Source organism: Silurus aristotelis (genome assembly GCF_946808225.1).
Source record: "Silurus aristotelis genome assembly, chromosome: 6".
NCBI lineage: Eukaryota > Metazoa > Chordata > Actinopteri > Siluriformes > Siluridae > Silurus > Silurus aristotelis.
In genome coordinates, this window is record NC_139579.1 from 7,229,115 (window position 1) to 7,248,924 (window position 19,810).

The window sequence follows — 19,810 nt, forward strand, 5'->3', positions numbered from 1 at the left end:
CCTTATATTTAATTATGATGATTTTGATAAATCTTAGTCCATAGGTCAGAATGTGTTTATCTCTTTTAATTATATAAAATAAAATAAAATGTCTGTATGGGCTTAAAATGTACAAAGGTGAAGGGCACACTAATCCTTAATTTGATTTGATTAAATCATGCTGACACACTTCATTTGGAAAGATTAGTGCTTCAATCATAGGTCCATATTTTTCAACAATTTGACCCAATTTTACTGAATCTTTAGTTTTTCAATATAATTTGAGTTTATTCCTAGTGATCACACCCTTTTAAAATCAGTTTGGTAGTGGAAAAAAACATCCTTATCAGCACCCCACCTGTATTGAAGCCTATGTGTTTTCATTCCTGCACATTTGACTTTTGGAACCTCTCTGTTGCAACGTGGAATGGAATATGGCAATTAAAAATGATTGGCAGAGCATGCTGGGACAGGAACTTTGGCCAGAGGGGCCTTATTTAATGACATCTAAATGTCTTTTAGGGATCACGTGACTAGATCCAAGCTATATAAAATCCAACCCATTCCAAAGGCTTGCTGCAGTGATTTGAGCCACAGCCAAAGAACGCAACACAATAGTGGTAAACATCTTTAATTGATTTTCGCTGGATTCAGTCGACAGTCGTTTTTCGCTGGATTCAGTTGTCATAGTCAGTGTGTTCTTGGTCTCAAGACTCTTGTGTTTTCTGCAGGTGTGCTCTCTGAGGAAGAATCATGAAATTGGTTGCTGTAATCTTTGCCCTGTCAGTCATCTCAGGTATGATATTATGCCATGGATTTAATGATCATTGGGGTTTTTAAAGAGCTTTGTGGCTATTGTCATGCAAAGATTAAGTGCTTTTATTTACTGTGCAGTTTCTTTATTTTTTATTTGCGCAATCTATATTGATTTTGTGTGGATTTTCCTGACTAGAAAAAACCTTCTGCTTTTAATATTTAGGCTGCCAGGGAAGATTCCTGTTTCAGGATGAACCTAAAACTCATTGGGAGGAGATGGTGGATAAGTTCTGGGAGTATGTAAATGATGTGAACTCCAAGGTTGAAGATATGAAGAAGAACTTACAGAACACCCAACTTGGAAGAGAGCTTGAGTGAGTATAGCAAAGCTGTCAACAATCCACACAGCCAAATGTACATAGCCTGCTGCATACACTCAATGTATTTATCTATTATCTAGCACACTGATCAGTGATAGCATGGCCGAGCTGCAGATGTACACGGATGATGTGAAGTCGAAGCTGGCCCCCTTCGCAGAGGACTCAATTCAAAAAGTGCAAGATGATCTTCAGCTGCTGTCGAACAAGCTACGTGCGCATATGGAGGACGCAAAGGATCGCATTACAGAATATAGCCAGGAGCTCCAGACCATGGTGGAGCAGAACACAGATGAGCTCAAGAACAAACTCAACGCATATGTCCGTAAACTAAAGAAACGTCTCAACAAGGACACCCAGGAAATTAAGAAGTACGTTTTTAGAACCCATATAATATCAAATTAATGTTAATTAAAATATGTAACATATAATATAGGTATTGGTTATTATTTGAACAATTATATTTATGCATGCCAAATTTAGGTATGTTTTGTTAAGATCTCATGTCAAATGTGTAAAAAGCAAACATCATAAATTATAATTTCTTCTTTACTTATGCTTAGTTATGCTAATTTGTTTCTCTAAAGGAAAATTGAAACATACTTCGAGGAGGTCCAAGCTCGTGCTACTCAGCATGCGGATGACATAAATGAACGCCTGACATCTTACTTCGACGTAGTACGCCAAAACGCTGAGGAGAAATTTACTGCCCTGAAAGATATGCTGAAAGATCAAGCTGAACAAATTGCGAATAAATGGGAGGAACTCAAAAATCAGGCTGAGGAGGTAAAAAAGAGTCTGCTCACTCCATTCCAGAACAAAATGGAGGAGGCAAAAAACTGGTTCGACCAATGGTTTAATTAACCCTTATCCAGCCATACAGAATCCACCGTTGGGCTGAAAAAAAGTCACTAAGTTTAAGTGCTGTAAAAATATAGCAGATCAATATTTTTTTACACTTTTTTCACTTAAGTCTGTTAATCAAACTCAGTTCTGATCAAAACTACAAAAAAACATTTTGTATCCAGGAATTTAAATTTTTAATTGACAATTAAATTAGTGACGTCACAAAAATATGAAAAACACAAATATTTTATATAAAAAGTAATTGTAAACTGGATTTTTTTTTTACCATTCATCACAGGCTAGGATTTTGTTAAAGATTGGGAAAAAATTGAATTTTATGCATGGTTAGTTTTTTTGCAGCATCAGTTTAAATTATTTTGATGATTTTTCCCCATTGACTCCCATTATAACGACATTTTTTTAATTGCTCCAAAATTACATTTTATATGCATGCATTTTTTTTTTAAATCATTTTTGCCCCTCTTTTTAAACAAGTTATATTTGCGTTTTTTACTGTTGACAGGCAGGTTTCGCCAAGAGACCATGAAATAGAGCTGTGGAAAGAAATTTTAGTTTCCGCATTGACGATTCGCGTCCTATGGCGATTTCCATTCATTTTCCTATTTTCTGTTTTCGTTTGCAATTTTCTAGTGTTAGTGTGTTGGGTGTGTTTTTATGAGTTTGCACGTGTGTTCCGCGTGCGTGTTTGTGCATGTGTGTGTGTGCGTGTGTGTGTGTTTGTGTGTGTGTGCGGAAATTGCGGAAACTAAAATTTCTTTCCACAGCCTTTTGGCGAAACCTGCCTGTCAACAGTAAAAAACGCAAATAAAACTTGTTTAAAAAGAGTGGCAAAAATGATTTTTAAAAATGCATGCATATAAAATTTCATGGTGGAGCAATTAAAAAAAACATTTCGTTATAATGGGAGTCAATGGGGGAAAAATCATCAAACTGATGCTGCAAAAAAACTAACCATGCATAAAAGTCAGTTTTTTCCCTATCTTTGACACATCCAACCCTGTGATAAATGGTTAAAAAAAATCCAGTTTACAATTACTTTTTATATAAAATGTTTGTGTGGTTTTTCCCATTTCTGTGACGTCACTAATTTAATTGGTAATAAAAAAAAAATCCTGGATTAAAAAAATGTTTTTGTAGTTTTGATCAGAACTGAGTTTGATTAACAGACTTAGGTGAAAAAAGTGGAAAGAAATATTGATCTGATATATTTTTACAGCACTTAAACTTAGTGGCTTTTTTTCAGCCCGATCATCATGAAGTGGTGTATTCATCCTACATTGAAAACTGCTGATGCATCATTTAAAAAAAAAATTTTTTTTTACTTTACGTGAAACACACGTAAAGTTATCAGCGAATAAAAACATCAAGTGGCTGAAAAAAGCCACGGGGTCGCTTTAACATTATGCTCAGGTTATGGAAAATAAATACATCAATAAATACTTTGGCCTACCAGTGTATTTTATTAGAAATATAATGAATCTTTATTGAAGGTGCTATGACTGCTTTTTCAGTATTAACGTTAAATTAGTACTTGGAAGGCAATTGGATCTATTTGTTTTGCTTAAACTATTGTCCTCAGTATTGGATCTACAAAATGTCTATGACTTTTCAAAGAATCTCTGTTCTAAGCAATTTAAAAAAATGTCAATGAGAAGAGATAAAGCTAGCACGTAATGCTAAGACCATAAAATGTTACAAACAATTCAGTAATTTGGTTGTTATTTTTTTACCAATTTGTACTAATATATGTTGTAGGCAGATAACTGTCAGTTTCAATAAAGTAAAAACAAAAATACTGTGCAATATATATATATTTTCCTCCCACTATGATATGTTTTTTTCCCTGCCATCAATTGACAAAACAAATAAACCTTTTTAAATATACATATGCAGCAAGTTGTGTCTCGATATAAATTGACATTAAAGATGTGTGAGTCAGTATATAAAAAATTATGTATATATAAATTTATTGTTTTTAGCAGCAATTGTATTAAGTGTATTTACACAAAGTTTTCATATCAGATCAGAAAATATGGTCAGAATGTATATAGATTTTTTAGTTTTACAACAGCAGCAGTCACAACAGATCTGAGTATATTTCAATATGAATTAAAATATAGTTCTGTTATTGGGAGTGAGATTTAAATGTATAGTCGATGCTCTATAAGATAATAATAGTGGATTTTTAAGAAGGTGTTGTTATCAGAAAATATTTTCCATATTATTTAACATTTATGGAAGGAGTGTTGGGTCTCTACATGTTTAATGGTAAGTAAACTTTCCCCCGGTTAATATTGTCAAATATCTTTTATATGAGGAATAAACCATTTCAGACCATATTGTTATTAAAAATTAATAGACAGGGTGGCAATGTAAATCATTAAAAACAACTAACAAAACATAAAACCATAAAAAAAACAAAAAAACAAAAAAAAGAACATTTCTGTTCATTTTCACGAATAAAAAAACAAAACAAAACTAATTAATCAAGTTGTGCTGAAATTAGAATAAATCACTATGGGACATGCTTTTATGTGAAAATATTCAACTTTGCGTACTTTATTTCTGAAATACACTATATGGTGTATAATATATTATCATTTTAATATTATAATAATTAGTACACCTAGCTTTTCTAGCGATATGTGATTCTTCCTCAAACTGTTACCACAAAAAAAGGTACATGTCTGTATAAGGCCTCTTTGAATGTGGTAGCATGACATTTTTCTTTTACTTGAACTAGGAGACTCAAACCTGTTCCAGCATGACACAAAATGCACAAAGGAAGCTCCAGGAACGTAGGCTTTACATGATTTAGAGTGAAAGTTCATGAATGGTCTGCTATAGAGCTCTGAACTAAATCCTATTGAACTCCTTTAGGATGAACTGGAATGTGACTGCACCCCAGGCCTCTTCATACCCGTTTGTCTGAATTAGAACAAATCTCAAAATCAGCCACACTCAAAAATCTAGTGGAACATCTTTTTAGAGGAGTGTCGGTTATTATAAAAAGCAAATCAATATTTGTTAAGTGTAAGCAAAAAGCAAGCTATATGAAGGGTTTCTAATTTCATTCTTAAAACAAGAAACTGTATTAGAAACAGCTTATTTACAGGTAGGAAGTAAAACTTTGGAGAAAGCAGTTGGAAACACTACCCTCTTCATACATTGACAGCATTTGTCAAACGCCCTTATCCAGAGAGACTTACATTTATCTCGTTAATACAACTAGGGCCTTTGAGGGCCTTGCTCAGAGGCCCAAGAGTAGCAGATTGGTGTGGCTGTGATTTGTACTCAAGATCTTTGTATCCAAAGTACAATGCCTTTCCTACTAAACTACCACCTACTCTTTTCATAACTTTCTACCCAACTTTCTTTTTTTCCTTAGTTTCTGAGTGGGCATTTCAAACTGAGCTGGTATTTTCTGGGCTTTCCTGATGGGCAGAACTCCAATTACAAACTCTAGTCAAACATAGACCAAAAGTTTATTAAGTACATTTGAAGGCAAATACTTTGTACTTTTACTCAAGTGAAAGTTTCAAGGGAGCACTTTTTTTCAGTTGTGTGATATTTAACCTAGTTTAGTTCTACTTTAGAATGGTTTATGTACTAATTCCAGCACTAGTGAGGTGAAGACATCTGCCGATGAGCTGCACATTCTCTGAGCAGTCTGTTAAATCACCCACCTTCACCTGAGGTGGAGTAATATCCTCGAGAACGCGGTTTCTTTGAAAGTCACTAACTTCCAGTTTTGGAGCGCAGAAGGCGGAAGGCAGAAACTCTAGTCAAACATAGACCAAAAGTTTATGGACACAGACCATCACACCCATATGTGGTAGTTCTGTAAACTAAAAAGTTGGAAGCACACAGTTTTATAGAATGTCCAATTTATGTTCACTGGAACTAAGACACCCATACCTGTTCCAAACCTGTTCCACTGAAGCACTTCATGGTGATGTGACAAATGCGACAAAATCAGTTATTGAGGCAGGACAACAGTGGTGGGCTGACAGGGTCAGCAAGGCTTTCTGTGATGGCCTATTAGAATCACTGACTTATGTTTGAATACATTTTTGTCCATGAATATGAATGCAATAAATCCCGATAGTCTATTGTCTAAATTTCATAGCTTTTCTATCGAGTAGGCTGCTGCTACGAGTGTCTGTTTAATGTTGGAGTTTCCAAACAGATTTCAGCCATCAAATCACATGTTGCCAGGGTCAGAGGAAACTGCCATAAGGCGTTCAGAAATCAGCACTGCGGGGCGCCTGGTAGAATAAAATACATAGTGATGGCCTTGAATTACACATTGCAAAGAGAGATTTTAAGAAATTCACTAAAGACCATTGGTGGTCAGTAACAAAGTAAATATTATTTATTACTGTATTTAAGTAACTTTTTCATGTATCTGTACTTTACTGAAGTATTTCCAAGTCAAATCTTACTTTTTTACTCAACTACATTTTGCAAAATCAGTTTTATTTTATTTTATTTATTAGCAGATAAAAACTGGACAAACACCAGTTTATCCAACTTTGTGCATTGTTACAGCAAGCCACCAATCAGTGTAGAGCGTGCTCTGTTTTGAACTTGTTTTGATTGCAGCTTGGTGGCATGCACTTATCACCAACATACAGTTTAGCATCAGTTCAACAGCAAACAGAACATTTTGAAAGAAAGAAAAATCTATTCATAGATTGGTGCGCTAAGAGTAACAGTCTTTTCAGTTGCTTAAGCAAAAGTCTTGTGACAAAAGTTATGATAGGACACTGTAGCCATAACAAACCTTAGTACTCTGGATACTTAAGTACATTTTAAGGCAAATTTTGTACTTTTACTCCAGTGAGATTTTCAAGGGAGCACTTTTTTTCAGTTGCATAATATTTTACCTAGTTTATTTCTACTTTAGAATTTTGTGAGCAGTCTGGTATATCACCCACCTTCACCTGAGGTGGCGTAATATCCTAGAGTACGCGGTTTCTTTGAAAGTCACTAACTTCCGGTTTTGGGGCGGATGTTGTGCTTGGGGAACACGCCGCCAACGGGAAGGCAGAAACTCGCGTCAGTATGGAAAAAAGAAGTTGTTCAAGTTTCTCCTAGATTTTTGACGACTGTGATGCGTTGTGACTTGAGAACCAGTTGAGGTGAGTGTATCTGAGAGGGGTTTGTGGAGCATTACGTGCTTTTTTGGAGAATTGAGACTGGTTCCTGGAAGAAAGTCGGATGGCATGTCGGTGTAGTTTCATGTGAATGAATGCAGATTGTTTACATGAAGTTTTAAAGTAACTTTTCAACGGTGCCGTCGATAGTTTTCATATTAAAAAAGGCATAACTTATTAATGCAGTAATGAACTTTACTGTGTACAGCGCCGGTCAAAAGTTTCGACACACCTACTTATTCATTGTTTTTTTGTTTTGTTTTCAACATTGTTCATTAATACTGAACATATCCAAACTATGGCAGAATGTTTTGAATTATGTAGTTTAAAAAAAAAGTGTTAAACAACCCAGAATCTATTTTCTCAATTTTCGATTCTTCACCACTTTTTGCTTTGATGATCAGCAGTTGGTATTCTCTACATCAGCCTCATGAGGTCATGTGGAATGGTTTTCTAATAATCTTGAGAAGTTCCCAGAGGTGTTAAGTGCTGGTTGGCTGCTTTTTCTTCACTCTGAGGTCATTGTCCTGCTGGAAAAAAGTGACGGTCCCATTAAGTGCAAACCAGGTTGGGATGGCATGGCGTTGCAAAAGTCTGTGGTAGCAATGCTTGTTAATTGTGCCCACAATTTTGATTGTCATCAACCATAAATGCACGACCCTCACACCATCACAACTGCACCATACTTCACAGTGGGAACCATTCATTCAGGAACAATCTGTTTACCCCTCTACATCTAATAAATCTCAGAGCATAGTGCGGTGATGAAGAATAAATAAGATGGTCTTTATAAGTCTAAGTTTGTACCTGATAAGCAAGCCGGTGACGACTGTGGCAAGGAAAATCTCCCAAAGATGGCATAAAGAAGAAACCTTGAGAGGAACCAGACTCGAGAGTGAACCCCATCCTCATCTGGGTGGCACCGAATGTCCATTTATTACAGATGGACAATGTTGAGGTGTGTAGTGATGGTGATCAGATGCAATCTGTAGTCCCGAGTGTAGTGTAGCAGACTGTTGACATTAACTACAGTCCAAATACATCCTCAAAGCTCCTGTTCTTACTCTGTAATTTCATGGATCCCAGGCTGTTGATGAGAAACCATCGCCAGCTCAATCGAAGACGTCACCATCCAATGGCAGGTAGTTCAGTTTTCCACTGAACTAATGTCCATTCCTTGTGTTTCTTGTCCCAAGCAAGTCTCATCTGCACGTTGCTCTTCTAAAGTAAAGGTTTATTTGCTGCACTTCGACCATTAAGGCCTGACTCATGCAGTCTCTTCTTAACAGTGGATGTTGAATTATGTGGTGGGCAGTAACGAAGTAAATGTAATATGTTACTGCACTTAAGTAGTTTTTTCTCATATATGTACTTAACTCCAGTACATATGACTTAACTACATTTTGCAAAATTAGTCGTTCCTTTTTATTAATAAGTGGATAAAAACTTCACTGGTCAAACATGCAGCAAGCTACCAATCACGGTGGAGCTCGGTCATCAATTATTGTGTCTTGTGATTATTATGGATAGAAAAAAAGGTCTAAACTCTCAGGAGCCCAATTTAAAAAAGTAGGCTGAAAGGTGTGTATGCAGTTCTGTCATTCATGTCGTTCTTAGAATAGTAAAGGTTAATGCATTTAATGTAATAGGCTAATAACTGTATATCATTTAGGTTACACTGTATTGCCTGCTATGCTTTTACACCTAGAGCAACAATATTTCTATTTAGCTTGCATAACATTATGGTAAACTACATACTATAAATTATAATGTGTGTAGCTTGGCTACAAAACAATTTTTCACATTTAGATTGTAGTTAAACATCATTTATTGATTTGGTTTCCTTTTAATTGAGGTGATGTCATAAAGGTTTTCTGCGATTGTACTGAATACTAAGGGGAATTTCCAGTACTATCTTAAAATGCTAATTTAAAAGAAATATATTGTCAGGATATAGATGTTGTATGTATCTTATAGCTACAATTAGCCAATGAGTTCTATGGTTCTTGTTTTTTGACAGTTTTATAAATTGCGCTCAGTGACGTGTATTTATTTGTGCAATTAATGCAAATGTAGAGATATTTATACATGAATGAAAGCTCTCAGAAATGTGTCCAAATTTGTGGACTGATCTGAGAATCGATTTTACTCATCCAGTGACTGTAGCTGAAGCAGAGAGGAGCTTTTTAAAGTTGAAACTAACTATCTTGGAGACGTTGGGTCACGCCGTGGTTTACTCAGGGCATCATTCAAGCTAAAACTGCTGTTGCCGGTTGGTGGTATCTACTTAGCACAAACAATACAGCACAGTGTGAGTTAAACAGCAAGTCGTTGAAAAGAAGGTTTTGGGCTAATAATATTTCTCAGATATCAGTAATAAATATTATTCTATTAAAAGATTGGTGTGTTAAGAGTAACATTAGAGTCTTTTCACATAAACTATGTTAATTAAGCAAATAGTCATATAGCCATAATAAATAGTACTTGGACACTTAAGTACATTTAAAGGCAAATACGATTGTACTTTTACTCAATTAAAAGTTTAAAGGCACAACATTTACTGGAGAAATATTTTACCTACTATATCTCTGCTACTCAAGTACATGCTTTGTGTACTTTGTCCACCATGGTCTGCCACTTGTACTCCGAGAAGGATTTATGTAAATTGTCAGTTTCTGAGGCTGGAAATTCTAATAAACTTATCCTGTGCAGCAGAGGTAGCTCCTGGTCTTCCTTGCCTAGGACGGTCTACATGAAAGCCTGTTTCATCATAGCGTTTGATAGTTCTGGAGATTGCACTTGTGGATACATTTAAAATCTTGAGAATAGCTTGAGAAAAGAAGTTCTGTTTACTGATGAAACATCAATCATTGCAAATTCATTCATTTTCAAAAGAGAATGGCCATATAGCTATTGGTAATCCCTAAACTGCAGCATGGTAATATAAATCATTAAAATATGAAGCTATAAAAGTAAGTAATAAAACCCCTTTTCATTCATGTATTAAAAAAAATAATAATTGGCAAACTGCTGTAGTGGAGGAAGAACGAATCACTATGGGGGACATGCTTTTAATTGAAAATATTCAACTCGGGGTGTTTTTTATTTTTTTATTTTGGTCTACGTGAACCCCAAACTGTTACCACAAACTCAGAGACACACAATTGTACCAGATGTCATGGGATGCAGTAGCATGAACTTTTCCCCTCACTTCAGCTAGGAGACCTGAACCTGTTCCTACCTGAACAACCACAAAGTACACAAAGCTAGAACCATTAAGATATGTGTTACTTGAGCTGGAGTGAAAAATTGACCACCTTTAAGATAATTACTGCACCCCAGGTCTGCTAATTTTGGATAAAAAAAAAGTGTAGATAAAAAAAAAAAGTCTCCATTCTATTCATAGCATGCCTAACCCATTCAGAAACATTTCACAACAGTTCATTCAGAAACAGCACAGCTCTTATTCAGGCTCAACTATTCTTGTTGCTCCTACACAGCTGCTGAGACACTCAGATTTTTCTTCCCCTGGGTGAGCGTTAAGAGAACGAGAACGAGTCAGTACACAGAAGTAACCGAAAATAAATCTTATTTGTTTTTCTATATAATATATACAAAATGTTTCATACTGTTTGAGAGGCAAGATTTTTTTTAAATTATTCTTAATCTCAGTTTAACTGAGTATAACTCCATTAAAAAAATTAATAAAATAGTAGTACAACAGCTGTCAAAAGTCTGGAAACACCTAGTCTTTTTAAAGTTTTTCAGACACGTACATGGTTCTTCCGTTTATATGAAACAAACTACCGTAGGTTAACAGATTAAAGATTTTGTTCTTTGATTAAATAAACATATAAAGTAAGTACAGATGTTTAACTTATTTTTATTGGAAAATCAGCTGAAATACTTTGCCATGGTTCTTTTAAAACTTACCAAGCTTCTACACTAGTTAGAGATTTCTTTTTGGCCTTGCGATCCAGTTCATCCCAGAGCAGTTCAGTTGGATTTAGGTGTGGTGACTGGGCAGGTCATTCCATGAATGATAATAATCCAGCTGACTGTTTGATCTCTAAATAACACTTAGAGTTTGGCTCATTGTATGGACAGTTCAGCTAAGTTGAGTCCAATTAACCTGCAGCTCAGACAGAATTGCATAGTGATGATTTATGGATTGGTAGCCATGTTGGTTCAGTATTCCCTTTACCTGGAATAAGTCTCCAACCTTGCCTGCTTCAAAACAACCCCAAACCATTAAGCTTCCACCTCCATGTTTACCTGTAGGGGTGAGGCAGTCTGCTAACATCTTTTCATTGACTCTTACATATAATTCTTCTGTTAGAGGAAAAAAATCGGACCACAGAACTTTCACTCGCTGTGTTTTTGCCTTTCACCTATTTTGTTGCATGTGAACAGATGGAGCATACGTGTCTCAAAAACCATTAAATACTAGGCATTTCCAAACTTTTTCAAACAATTTCTAAAACCTTTTCACTGATTTATCATAACTAAGTTGAGTTTACGTCAACAAAGAATTTAGGCCTTCCAGCTGTTGTATTATCTGTGTAATTACATTTTGCATGTCAAGCAGTATTTTACTCTAATATTTCATTCTAGAAGCACGCTAATTGCTGAATCATTTTGTAGTTTGATTAATGCTTTAACGTTTTATATTTTTATGCCATGCAGATGAAAAAACAGAGTTAAGCCATTTTTACCGAAAGTATGGATGGCAAATTCCCATCTTTGAGTGCCAGTAGTGAGCAGAGCTATGGAGTAGCAGAAAATACACATTGTGAACACCATGTGTTGGATAATACCAATGATATTTCCTCTGCCTGTGGAAAAATGGTCTCTGAGGAGAATTATAGCAAAAAGTGGGATGGAGATGTTGCTAATGCATCTCCAGAATCACTACATTGTCAGGTATCCATTTAGGATGTTTATTTTATGATTACTAAATATGTCAAGCTTTGGGTATAATATAAATATTTTTTAAACTTTACATACTGTTTTAGGGGGCAGTTGCAAGGATGCAAGAAATCCTTCCTGAAGTTGCATCTTTGTCATCACCTTCATCTACTTCTTATGCCTCAATGGCTTATCCTCCAGATTCTCAGCAAATTCCGTCTGAAACAACACCTGAACCAATCAAGAAATCCAATTTTCCAGCATACCAGCATCCTAGCATGGAAGATTTGAGAGACATTCCAGAAGGTTATATTGGGAGAAAAGAATCAGTGACTAACATCTATAATTCTGTGAATGACCAGCCACCTGCTGCACAAAAAGAGGTAAATAAACATTATGCATATACGAAAATGTCAGCCATTTTATTAGGAATATCTGTATGGTTGCTCGTTCATGCAGCTTAGGCTAGTCATGTGGAAACAATGTAATTCATCAGGTCATGCACATACAGGACAAAAATTTTAGTTCATGTTGGAACGGAGTTTGATAATTATTTGATAAATACATTTTATGGTATTTGGTTCTTGCCAGATAGGTTTGTTTAAGTATTTTAGAAAGTGCTAATATGTTGGGTTTTTCTAGAGTTTAGACAATGGTTTGAAAAACAATCAAACATAGCCCATAAATGTATGGCCTGATGGGTTCAAGCTGACAGGAAACAACTCAAATTGTTGTAACCACTTGTTACAAACTTGGTGTTCAGCAAAGCAACAAATGTCACCAGAGTCCACCCTTCTTAGCCAAAAACAAGGGAATTTAGAGCAACAGTGGGCACAGGCTTGCTGAAAGTGCACAGTTGACTATTGACAAAGTACTGCAGTAGCCTGACATTTCTGGGACCCGTACTTCATACATCTCTAACTACATCAGAGACATGAATGAAATGGCAGGATCGCAAAGAATTGCAGGTTGAAAAGATTAAGTTTAAAGAAACTAACAGTCTCTGCTCAAATCAACAATAAAATGCTATGGCAACATAGTTTTGTAGCCCAGTAGGCCCACACATTTTTTTTTAATTATTCAAGCATATTCAATCTGCAATTTTATTACAACTAACGTTCCTGTTGAGGCTAAATACTCATGGAATAAAAAGATGCCTTGAATAGCAGATCCCGATCTCCGCATCTAAGTATTTTAGGGGACCTTAAATAGGAATATCTATAATTGGCTATTTTATATGAGAATGGAATTAGAATGTCACATTCTAAATTGGTGAAAAAATATTGTGGGTTTGGAAATATCTGCAGATCAGACACAGTCAACAACAAATTCAAGTGATAACCCTGTGTATGCTTATCTTAGGTCACCATGTGAAGGGCAGACTGCTTCTGTATGTTATAAATGAATGCTTGGTGTAACTGCAGATACAGAATGGGGATAGCTGAAAATGATCTATGCTGGAAATGTAACTTATTTACATATGATCTGGGAATGTTCTCTAGTTGGGCCATTCTGGTTTAGAATTCTCAGAGTACTTGAGTGGCTTGGCTTGGAACCTTTGGAACCACGATTATGCCTTCTTGGAGACAAATCAATGGTACCCAAAATAACAAAAATGCATTTACCCTCATTGAGATTGGTTGTATCACAGCTGCCAGGATGATCTTACTCAATTAAAAATGCCCCAAACCCCTGATTTGAAAGATTGGATTGTTGGGATGATTGAAACGGCGTCATGAGAGCCAGCTAAGTGAGTAATACATGTACAATGTACAGACCTCTTAGCTGACGGGAGTGAACCTGATGTCTAAATCTGTTTCAATCCTTAAACCTCAGGATCACGTGTTCTAAGATGCTTTTCTGCTTATGCAGTTGTGACAAGTGTTGTTTTTGAATAACAGAAGATTGGGTGGATAGATTTGGAATGTAAATAATATAAACAATTTGCTACAACGGCTTAGAAGTGCAATTTGCATGAGTACTTCTGCATTTAAGCCTCCCATCACTGAACAGTACACTTGAAATGGACATTTGGTGCAATCCAGATGAGGATGGGTTTCGTTTTGATTCTTGTTTCTCTCAAGGTTTCTTCCACACACCATCTCAGGTTTTTTGTTGCTACTGTTACACTAATGAAGAATAAACTTATAAGCACTAATATAGAAATTCAAATGTTATAACCTTTTAATCTCTGTAATGCTGCTTTGGTATAATATCCATTGTTAAAAGCTCTCTACCAAATTGAATTTAGCAAATGCAAGCCTGTCCAGGGTTACATGTGTTCCTGTTAAAATAACTAGTGTATAACTACATAAAAACCTTCGTTTACAGTCCAGCTTGTTTTTCATTTCATTCCATTTCATTCAGAACGTGAACAGTGACAACCCTGTGACCAAAGAGACCTTCGAGATGAATAACGAGATGGAACTGGTGCAAGATCTACTGGTGGACGTGTATGAATCACCACTGATTGATGATCCCTCAGCTGAGTTAAGAGCAGTGGATTTTGCTAAGAGTTATGATCCCGTAGATAACGAGATCCACGAGAAAGAAAGAAGACAGACGACTGAAGCACAAGAGTCAGCGGTTATTATTTTATCAGATGACACTAAGAAGTGTTCTTTTGTGCCAAATCAAGATTTCCAACAGAAGGTGGGTTTTGATTTTTAGTAAAATCCTAACTAATTGCATTCATTTAAAAAATTATAAAAATCACAATTATTTGCTGGGTTTTTTTTATTTGTATTTTTTTGTAGACAGTTATGGAATTTGTGGATCCCCTGATTGATGGCTTATCACTAAATGTCAAGGTGCTCAGTGAGACCAGTTGCGGGATGCATAAAGACAGCTCATCGGTGGGACTTCATGATGCCACTGAGGTTTGCTCTTTGACACAGGATTCATATTCTACCATTAATCCAATCAGATCTAACATGCACGAGCAGTGCAACGGATACATCTCCTGTGCTTCTTTAACCATGTCAAACAGTAGTGGGAATGATGAATCAGTGTTGAGACAAGTTGTTCAACATAGTTCTCATAGAACATCGAGCGAACCTGCTCAGTCATGTAAAATCGTCAGCACTGGGAAATGTATGAAAATCCAAACTAAGAACTGTACAGACAATAACACAACTCTTCCCAAATGTTTACCTGGTCAACATTTGAAGGTTGACACCGAACCAAATTCTGCATCTACCTCTCACAAAGAACAAAGACTTGTGTGTAACCTTCAAAATCGGAACGTTCCAACCATTAACTCTTTGGGTTCCCCAACTCCAGTGGAAATTTCGAACAATTGTATAGAGAGTGAAGAGTCTAATCTGTCATCTGGTCAAAATTCTTGCAAGGTGGTGGAAAAAAAAGAAACTGGAGAGTCATTTATGCCTAATGATAAACTTACCTGTAGTCAAAATCACTGTTCTTTTGAACCTGCATCATCAGATGCAAACAATACCTCACTGATGACAAGTAACACTGACAATGAAACCGATACAGGACAAATAATTACTCTGAATATTATGAATGTTGGAACAGTCAGCGATGATACTCCTGCTCATTATGTTTCCCAAGGGCAATCACAGTCTTTGACTGATAGCTCAAACCCTGACGCAAAAGTGAACAGTGTTTCTAGCTTAGAAAACACAAGTAAGATGATCACGTCTGAGGTAAACTTTGGGACTCCACAAACACCCACCGATTTCCTTGAGACAGAAACAGACCATGTTGAACCCTGTAAAAACTTTTCCACTCTCTTTGTGCAGCCTGAATGTAAAATTGATCCTGATTTCAAGTCTTCCTTGGCGAATCTTAGCAATGTCAGTACTTCTGTTCAAATAAAAAAAAGAGTTGGCCTTTCCTTTAAAAAGAGAAAACTACTGAAAATGGCCAACGCGTTTTCAACAAGTCGGAAAACTTTGGAAACCGCTCAAGGTTTGCAGGAGCATCGTTTTCGGAAAATTTCCAGAGATTTTAAAAAGATCCTCGTGAAAGCGAAAAAACAGCAGTCACCATCTTTAGTAGAAAAGCGCAGAAAATCAAACAAAAACCACATTGGCCAGGTATTCAGTGCTTCTTCAGGTTCACAAGCAAATCATATTCAGAAGGCGTTAAAGACCGAAGAACATAATGAGGAGCATGAAAACGGTCCTCGAAGCAGCATTAAAGATTTGGATTCAAATCCTAGTAATACACTACTGAAAATGCCTTCGGAGTCACAACACAACGATGCAGACTTGACACAAAGCAGGAAACAAATATCGTGTGAAAAACAGAACAAAATGAAATGTCTAAGCACTGAGATAAACAGTGATGATTCTTTTGAATTGTCTCTGCAGTCTACTGTTAACAGAACAGGATTCCGTTCTCGCATTACCAATGCGTTTAGCAAAACGGTAAAGAACAGAAGGTCAAGAAAGATGGATGTAAGTTTGAAAGCATCTGATCAACATCCAGGGGAGTTATCTGATAAGGATGTTGGCAGTGAGAATCCAGTATGTGAAACAAATGCACTTTCTTCCATTCGGAAAATAGACAGATCTACACAGTACAGCGTCGAGGACTATGTGACTGCTTTAAATAACGACACACGTACAGTGGCTCATGCTGTCAAGAGTACTAAAGTAACCAAGAATTATATCAGCTGTAAGTACTGTTGCCGATCCTTCCGTCATATCTCTGCATATACCCTTCACCAGCGTATTCACACAGGCGAAAAACCTTACAGGTGCGAATGTTGTGGGAAGAACTTTGCTCAGCTGTCCAAACTCAAATCCCATAGAAAAGGCCATTTCCGGTCTGTTCTTTTGCCATGCCCATGCTGTGGGAAAGAACTCTCAGAAAAAAGGGATTTGATGGCCCATTTTATGACTCATGTAAAGGCATCAAAATGGAATAACGAACCAAGCCAAGAAGGCAACAAACCTGACGCCCCAATAATGGGCCCTACACATAGCAAGAGAATAATTTGCAACGTTTATGACAACAAATTTCCCACTGGCTACTTGAGGAAATTTGATAAACATGCTTGCGATAAGCTCATGTCCTGTAAGACGTGCGGACAAAAATTTCAGACATCTTCCCAGCTAGTAGCCCATAAAAAGACCCACTGGCCAGTTAAACCTTATGCCTGCTCCATTTGCGCTAAAGGTTTTGATCGTCTCAAGGCTCTGAAAAAGCATTCTGAGAGACACACAGGGGATAGGTCTTTCTCCTGTTCTCACTGTCTTCGTGCATTTGGTGATCTTCCTGCACTGCAGCTGCATCAACTGTCCAAACTATGCAATCTGAAACCGCCTTTAAATGGAGACTATTGTGATCTTGAGGGCTTTCTAATCTCAAATGGAGTCGATAGTCGTGTAAATACGCCAATGTTCTTCAAGTGCCAAATATGTAAAGGACACTATCAGAAGTGGTGTCAGTATACTCTTCACCTTCAAACACACACAAAATCTCCATCCTATCTGTGCTTTGCTTGTGGACAGAGCTATGAAAAGGATTCTGTAGTCGATGTACACTGTAGAGTATGTTGTCAGACAAGTGGGGAGGAGGTGGCTTGTGGTTCTTTACTTTCGGAAAGCTTGCATAGCGACTCCAGGAAATGCACTTCTTTGAAGGATAGTCCACCAGCTGACCTTTATACTGTAGAGGCTCCCAATGGCAATTCTTTGTCAAGTGCTGGCCAGTTGCACAAGAATTCCCAAACTCCAAGCAATCTGCAGAGGGACCTTATGCCCGAGTCCTCTCAGCTTATACAGGCTTCAACATTGTCGGGAAATGTGTCTCATGATAGTCACCTACCCTCATCACCCACACCTTCTGTGATGACTTGTGTCTCCTTGAATGAGTCTCAGGAATGTGTTATAATATCACCAAGACTCTGGAGATTTAAATGTCCACGCTGTGGTCAGAGGTACAAGCGATATAGGGCTTTATGCCTACACATGCAGACACATGCCCCCACTTTTAAATACGTTTGCGGGCCTTGTGGCCACTCTTTTGAAAGGTGGAACAAACTCTGGTTGCACCAGAAAATTCATCGCCGGAAAGGCCAAGGTTATACTTGTTTACAGTGCAACGTCCTATTTCACTTCTTTAGCTCGTATAGAATGCACATGCTAAACCATTCTGAGGAAAGACCCTACACTTGCCCCCTTTGCTGCCAAACCTTTGCCCGCGAATTAGACTTGCATGTTCACCAGTGCAGTCTTCAGCAGCCATCAAGAAAATTAAAATGCGATGTTTGTTCCAGGACCTTTAGTAATTCGACAAACTTGCTTAAGCACAATCTCCTTCACAATGGTGCCATTTCTCACCAGTGCCTTCAATGCAATCTGTCCTTTCCAAATAACAAAAGTCTACACGAACATTTAAACACTCATAGTTCTTGCGTCAGCCTCCTCCCTCCGCTCCCATCAGAGCCTTTCACATTTCTACACAACTGCAATAGATGTAAGAGCAGCTTTTCAACCGGGGATCTACTGTTTGCTCATCAGATATGTCATACCAGAAAATTAAAAAAACAAGTGCAGTCCACCCAAAGCCATGAATCTACCTCAGGGGCCCTTGGAGGCACAAGATCTTCTACAAACAGGTCTCTGCTATCAACTCTTGACCTCGATGCCATTCCAAAGAAGAGCCTTTTTAAATACCCCCACCCAGATAAACTTTATATACCATCTCATCTTTCAATTACATCAAAAAGGGTCCCGGTCATTAATCTAGTTTCGGCTGACGAGGACCTTTCACAAGAAGGCAGCATTGGACCTTCTGAACAAGAATGTCCCAAGATTTCTCAAGAAAATTCAGAAAACAAATTCAAAAACCAACCCCAGGTTTTGGAAAGCCAAGGATGGTCTGAGAACTTTCAGGACACGCCTAGTCAAAATAGTCCGACCCAGTTCGCTGAAACAAGTGTATTATTGGAGGGTCCAGCCGCCACTGTGAACACTGCTGAAAATGAAATACAGGGTGAGATCTTTGAATGTGCAGATTGCTCTGAAAAATTAGGCAGTCATAGAGAATTATTCGAACACTACTTTCTGCATGCGTTAGGGAATACACACCTTTAGAGATTTCTCTGAATGACTCCTACAACCTTTGTCAGCTGCTTTTTTTTTTTTTGGTAAATAGTTCTAGTATTATGAAAGAATGTGAATGTTACAGGTGCTTCATCCACCAAGAGTCACGTAATAGTATTGCAAAAGGCTATTTTATTATGTACTCATCAGACACGGTTACAGATACAAGAAAATATTTCCCTCTGCCTTTTCTCCCTTCCCTCCTGTGCCTTATTTTCATATCAATTTCGTGCCTTCTCCTTTTGCAGTAACCATTTTGATATTTATGGGAATCTAAGTCATGAAGTGATAGATTGTTTACAAATGTATGTAGGTCATCCTGTATGCTAGAACTATGGTTATTCAATGATATATAGACCTACACTGGAAATTGTATTAGAAAAAATGTATTTGATGTTTTTTATGCATTTCTTTACTGTATCAGTAAAAAAAAAAAGTGACTTTTTAAAGATGCATGAATGCAAGCTAATTGGTTCATTATGCTGAATATATTTCCATGCACGTTTTGTTAAGTCCTCTAGAGCCATTTACATTGACCCTTTAAAAAAATCTTTAATAAAACTACTTACAGGATGTACTGTGTGGTGGTGGTTAAAAACAAGAAAGAAAAATGATTAGACATGAGCAGAATGGATTAATTATAGCTCACTGCACCCCTAGAAATGTCTGATAAATGCATAAGAAA

At 37.0% G+C, this 19,810-nt stretch overlaps 2 protein-coding genes across 4 annotated transcripts; both read left to right on the forward strand.

Annotated features, from left to right (window-relative positions):
- Positions 1-515: 515 nt before the first annotated feature.
- On the forward strand, positions 516-2,003 carry apoea (apolipoprotein Ea). Its single transcript, XM_083545389.1, has 5 exons — positions 516-599; positions 711-775; positions 959-1,109; positions 1,196-1,483; positions 1,700-2,003. Exons 2-5 carry the CDS (start codon positions 733-735, stop codon positions 1,974-1,976), a joined length of 759 nt encoding a protein of 252 aa, XP_083401515.1. The 5' UTR covers positions 516-599; positions 711-732; the 3' UTR covers positions 1,977-2,003.
- Positions 2,004-6,962: 4,959 nt separating this feature from the next.
- LOC310727609 (uncharacterized protein) lies at positions 6,963-19,698 on the forward strand. Of its 3 annotated transcripts, none has more exons than XM_083544237.1 (5): positions 6,963-7,123; positions 11,825-12,061; positions 12,154-12,429; positions 14,414-14,698; positions 14,807-19,698. In XM_083544237.1, the coding sequence occupies exons 2-5, from the start codon at positions 11,861-11,863 to the stop codon at positions 14,828-14,830; spliced, it is 786 nt and encodes a 261-aa protein (XP_083400363.1). In that variant the 5' UTR covers positions 6,963-7,123; positions 11,825-11,860; the 3' UTR covers positions 14,831-19,698. The 3 variants fall into 3 exon arrangements, with proteins under 3 accessions (XP_083400363.1, XP_083400361.1, XP_083400362.1); XM_083544235.1 differs by having other exon boundaries at positions 6,964-7,123; positions 14,803-19,698; XM_083544236.1 differs by lacking the exons at positions 6,963-7,123; positions 11,825-12,061; positions 12,154-12,429 and having other exon boundaries at positions 14,580-14,698.
- Positions 19,699-19,810: the final 112 nt, after the last annotated feature.

What these genes read in the sequence shown, in the direction of transcription:
- apoea (XM_083545389.1), top strand. Translation starts at nt 733, where the DNA reads ATGAAATTGGTTGCTGTAATCTTTGCCCTGTCAGTCATCTCAG. An exon ending in TGCCCTGTCAGTCATCTCAG is followed by an intron (nt 776 to 958) that starts GTATGATATTAT and finishes TTTAATATTTAG; the next exon opens with GCTGCCAGGGAAGATTCCTG. An exon ending in GACACCCAGGAAATTAAGAA is followed by an intron (nt 1,484 to 1,699) that starts GTACGTTTTTAG and finishes GTTTCTCTAAAG; the next exon opens with GAAAATTGAAACATACTTCG.
- LOC310727609 (XM_083544235.1), top strand. Translation starts at nt 11,861, where the DNA reads ATGGATGGCAAATTCCCATCTTTGAGTGCCAGTAGTGAGCAGAGCTAT. An exon ending in CAGAATCACTACATTGTCAG is followed by an intron (nt 12,062 to 12,153) that starts GTATCCATTTAG and finishes ATACTGTTTTAG; the next exon opens with GGGGCAGTTGCAAGGATGCA. An exon ending in CACCTGCTGCACAAAAAGAG is followed by an intron (nt 12,430 to 14,413) that starts GTAAATAAACAT and finishes CATTTCATTCAG; the next exon opens with AACGTGAACAGTGACAACCC.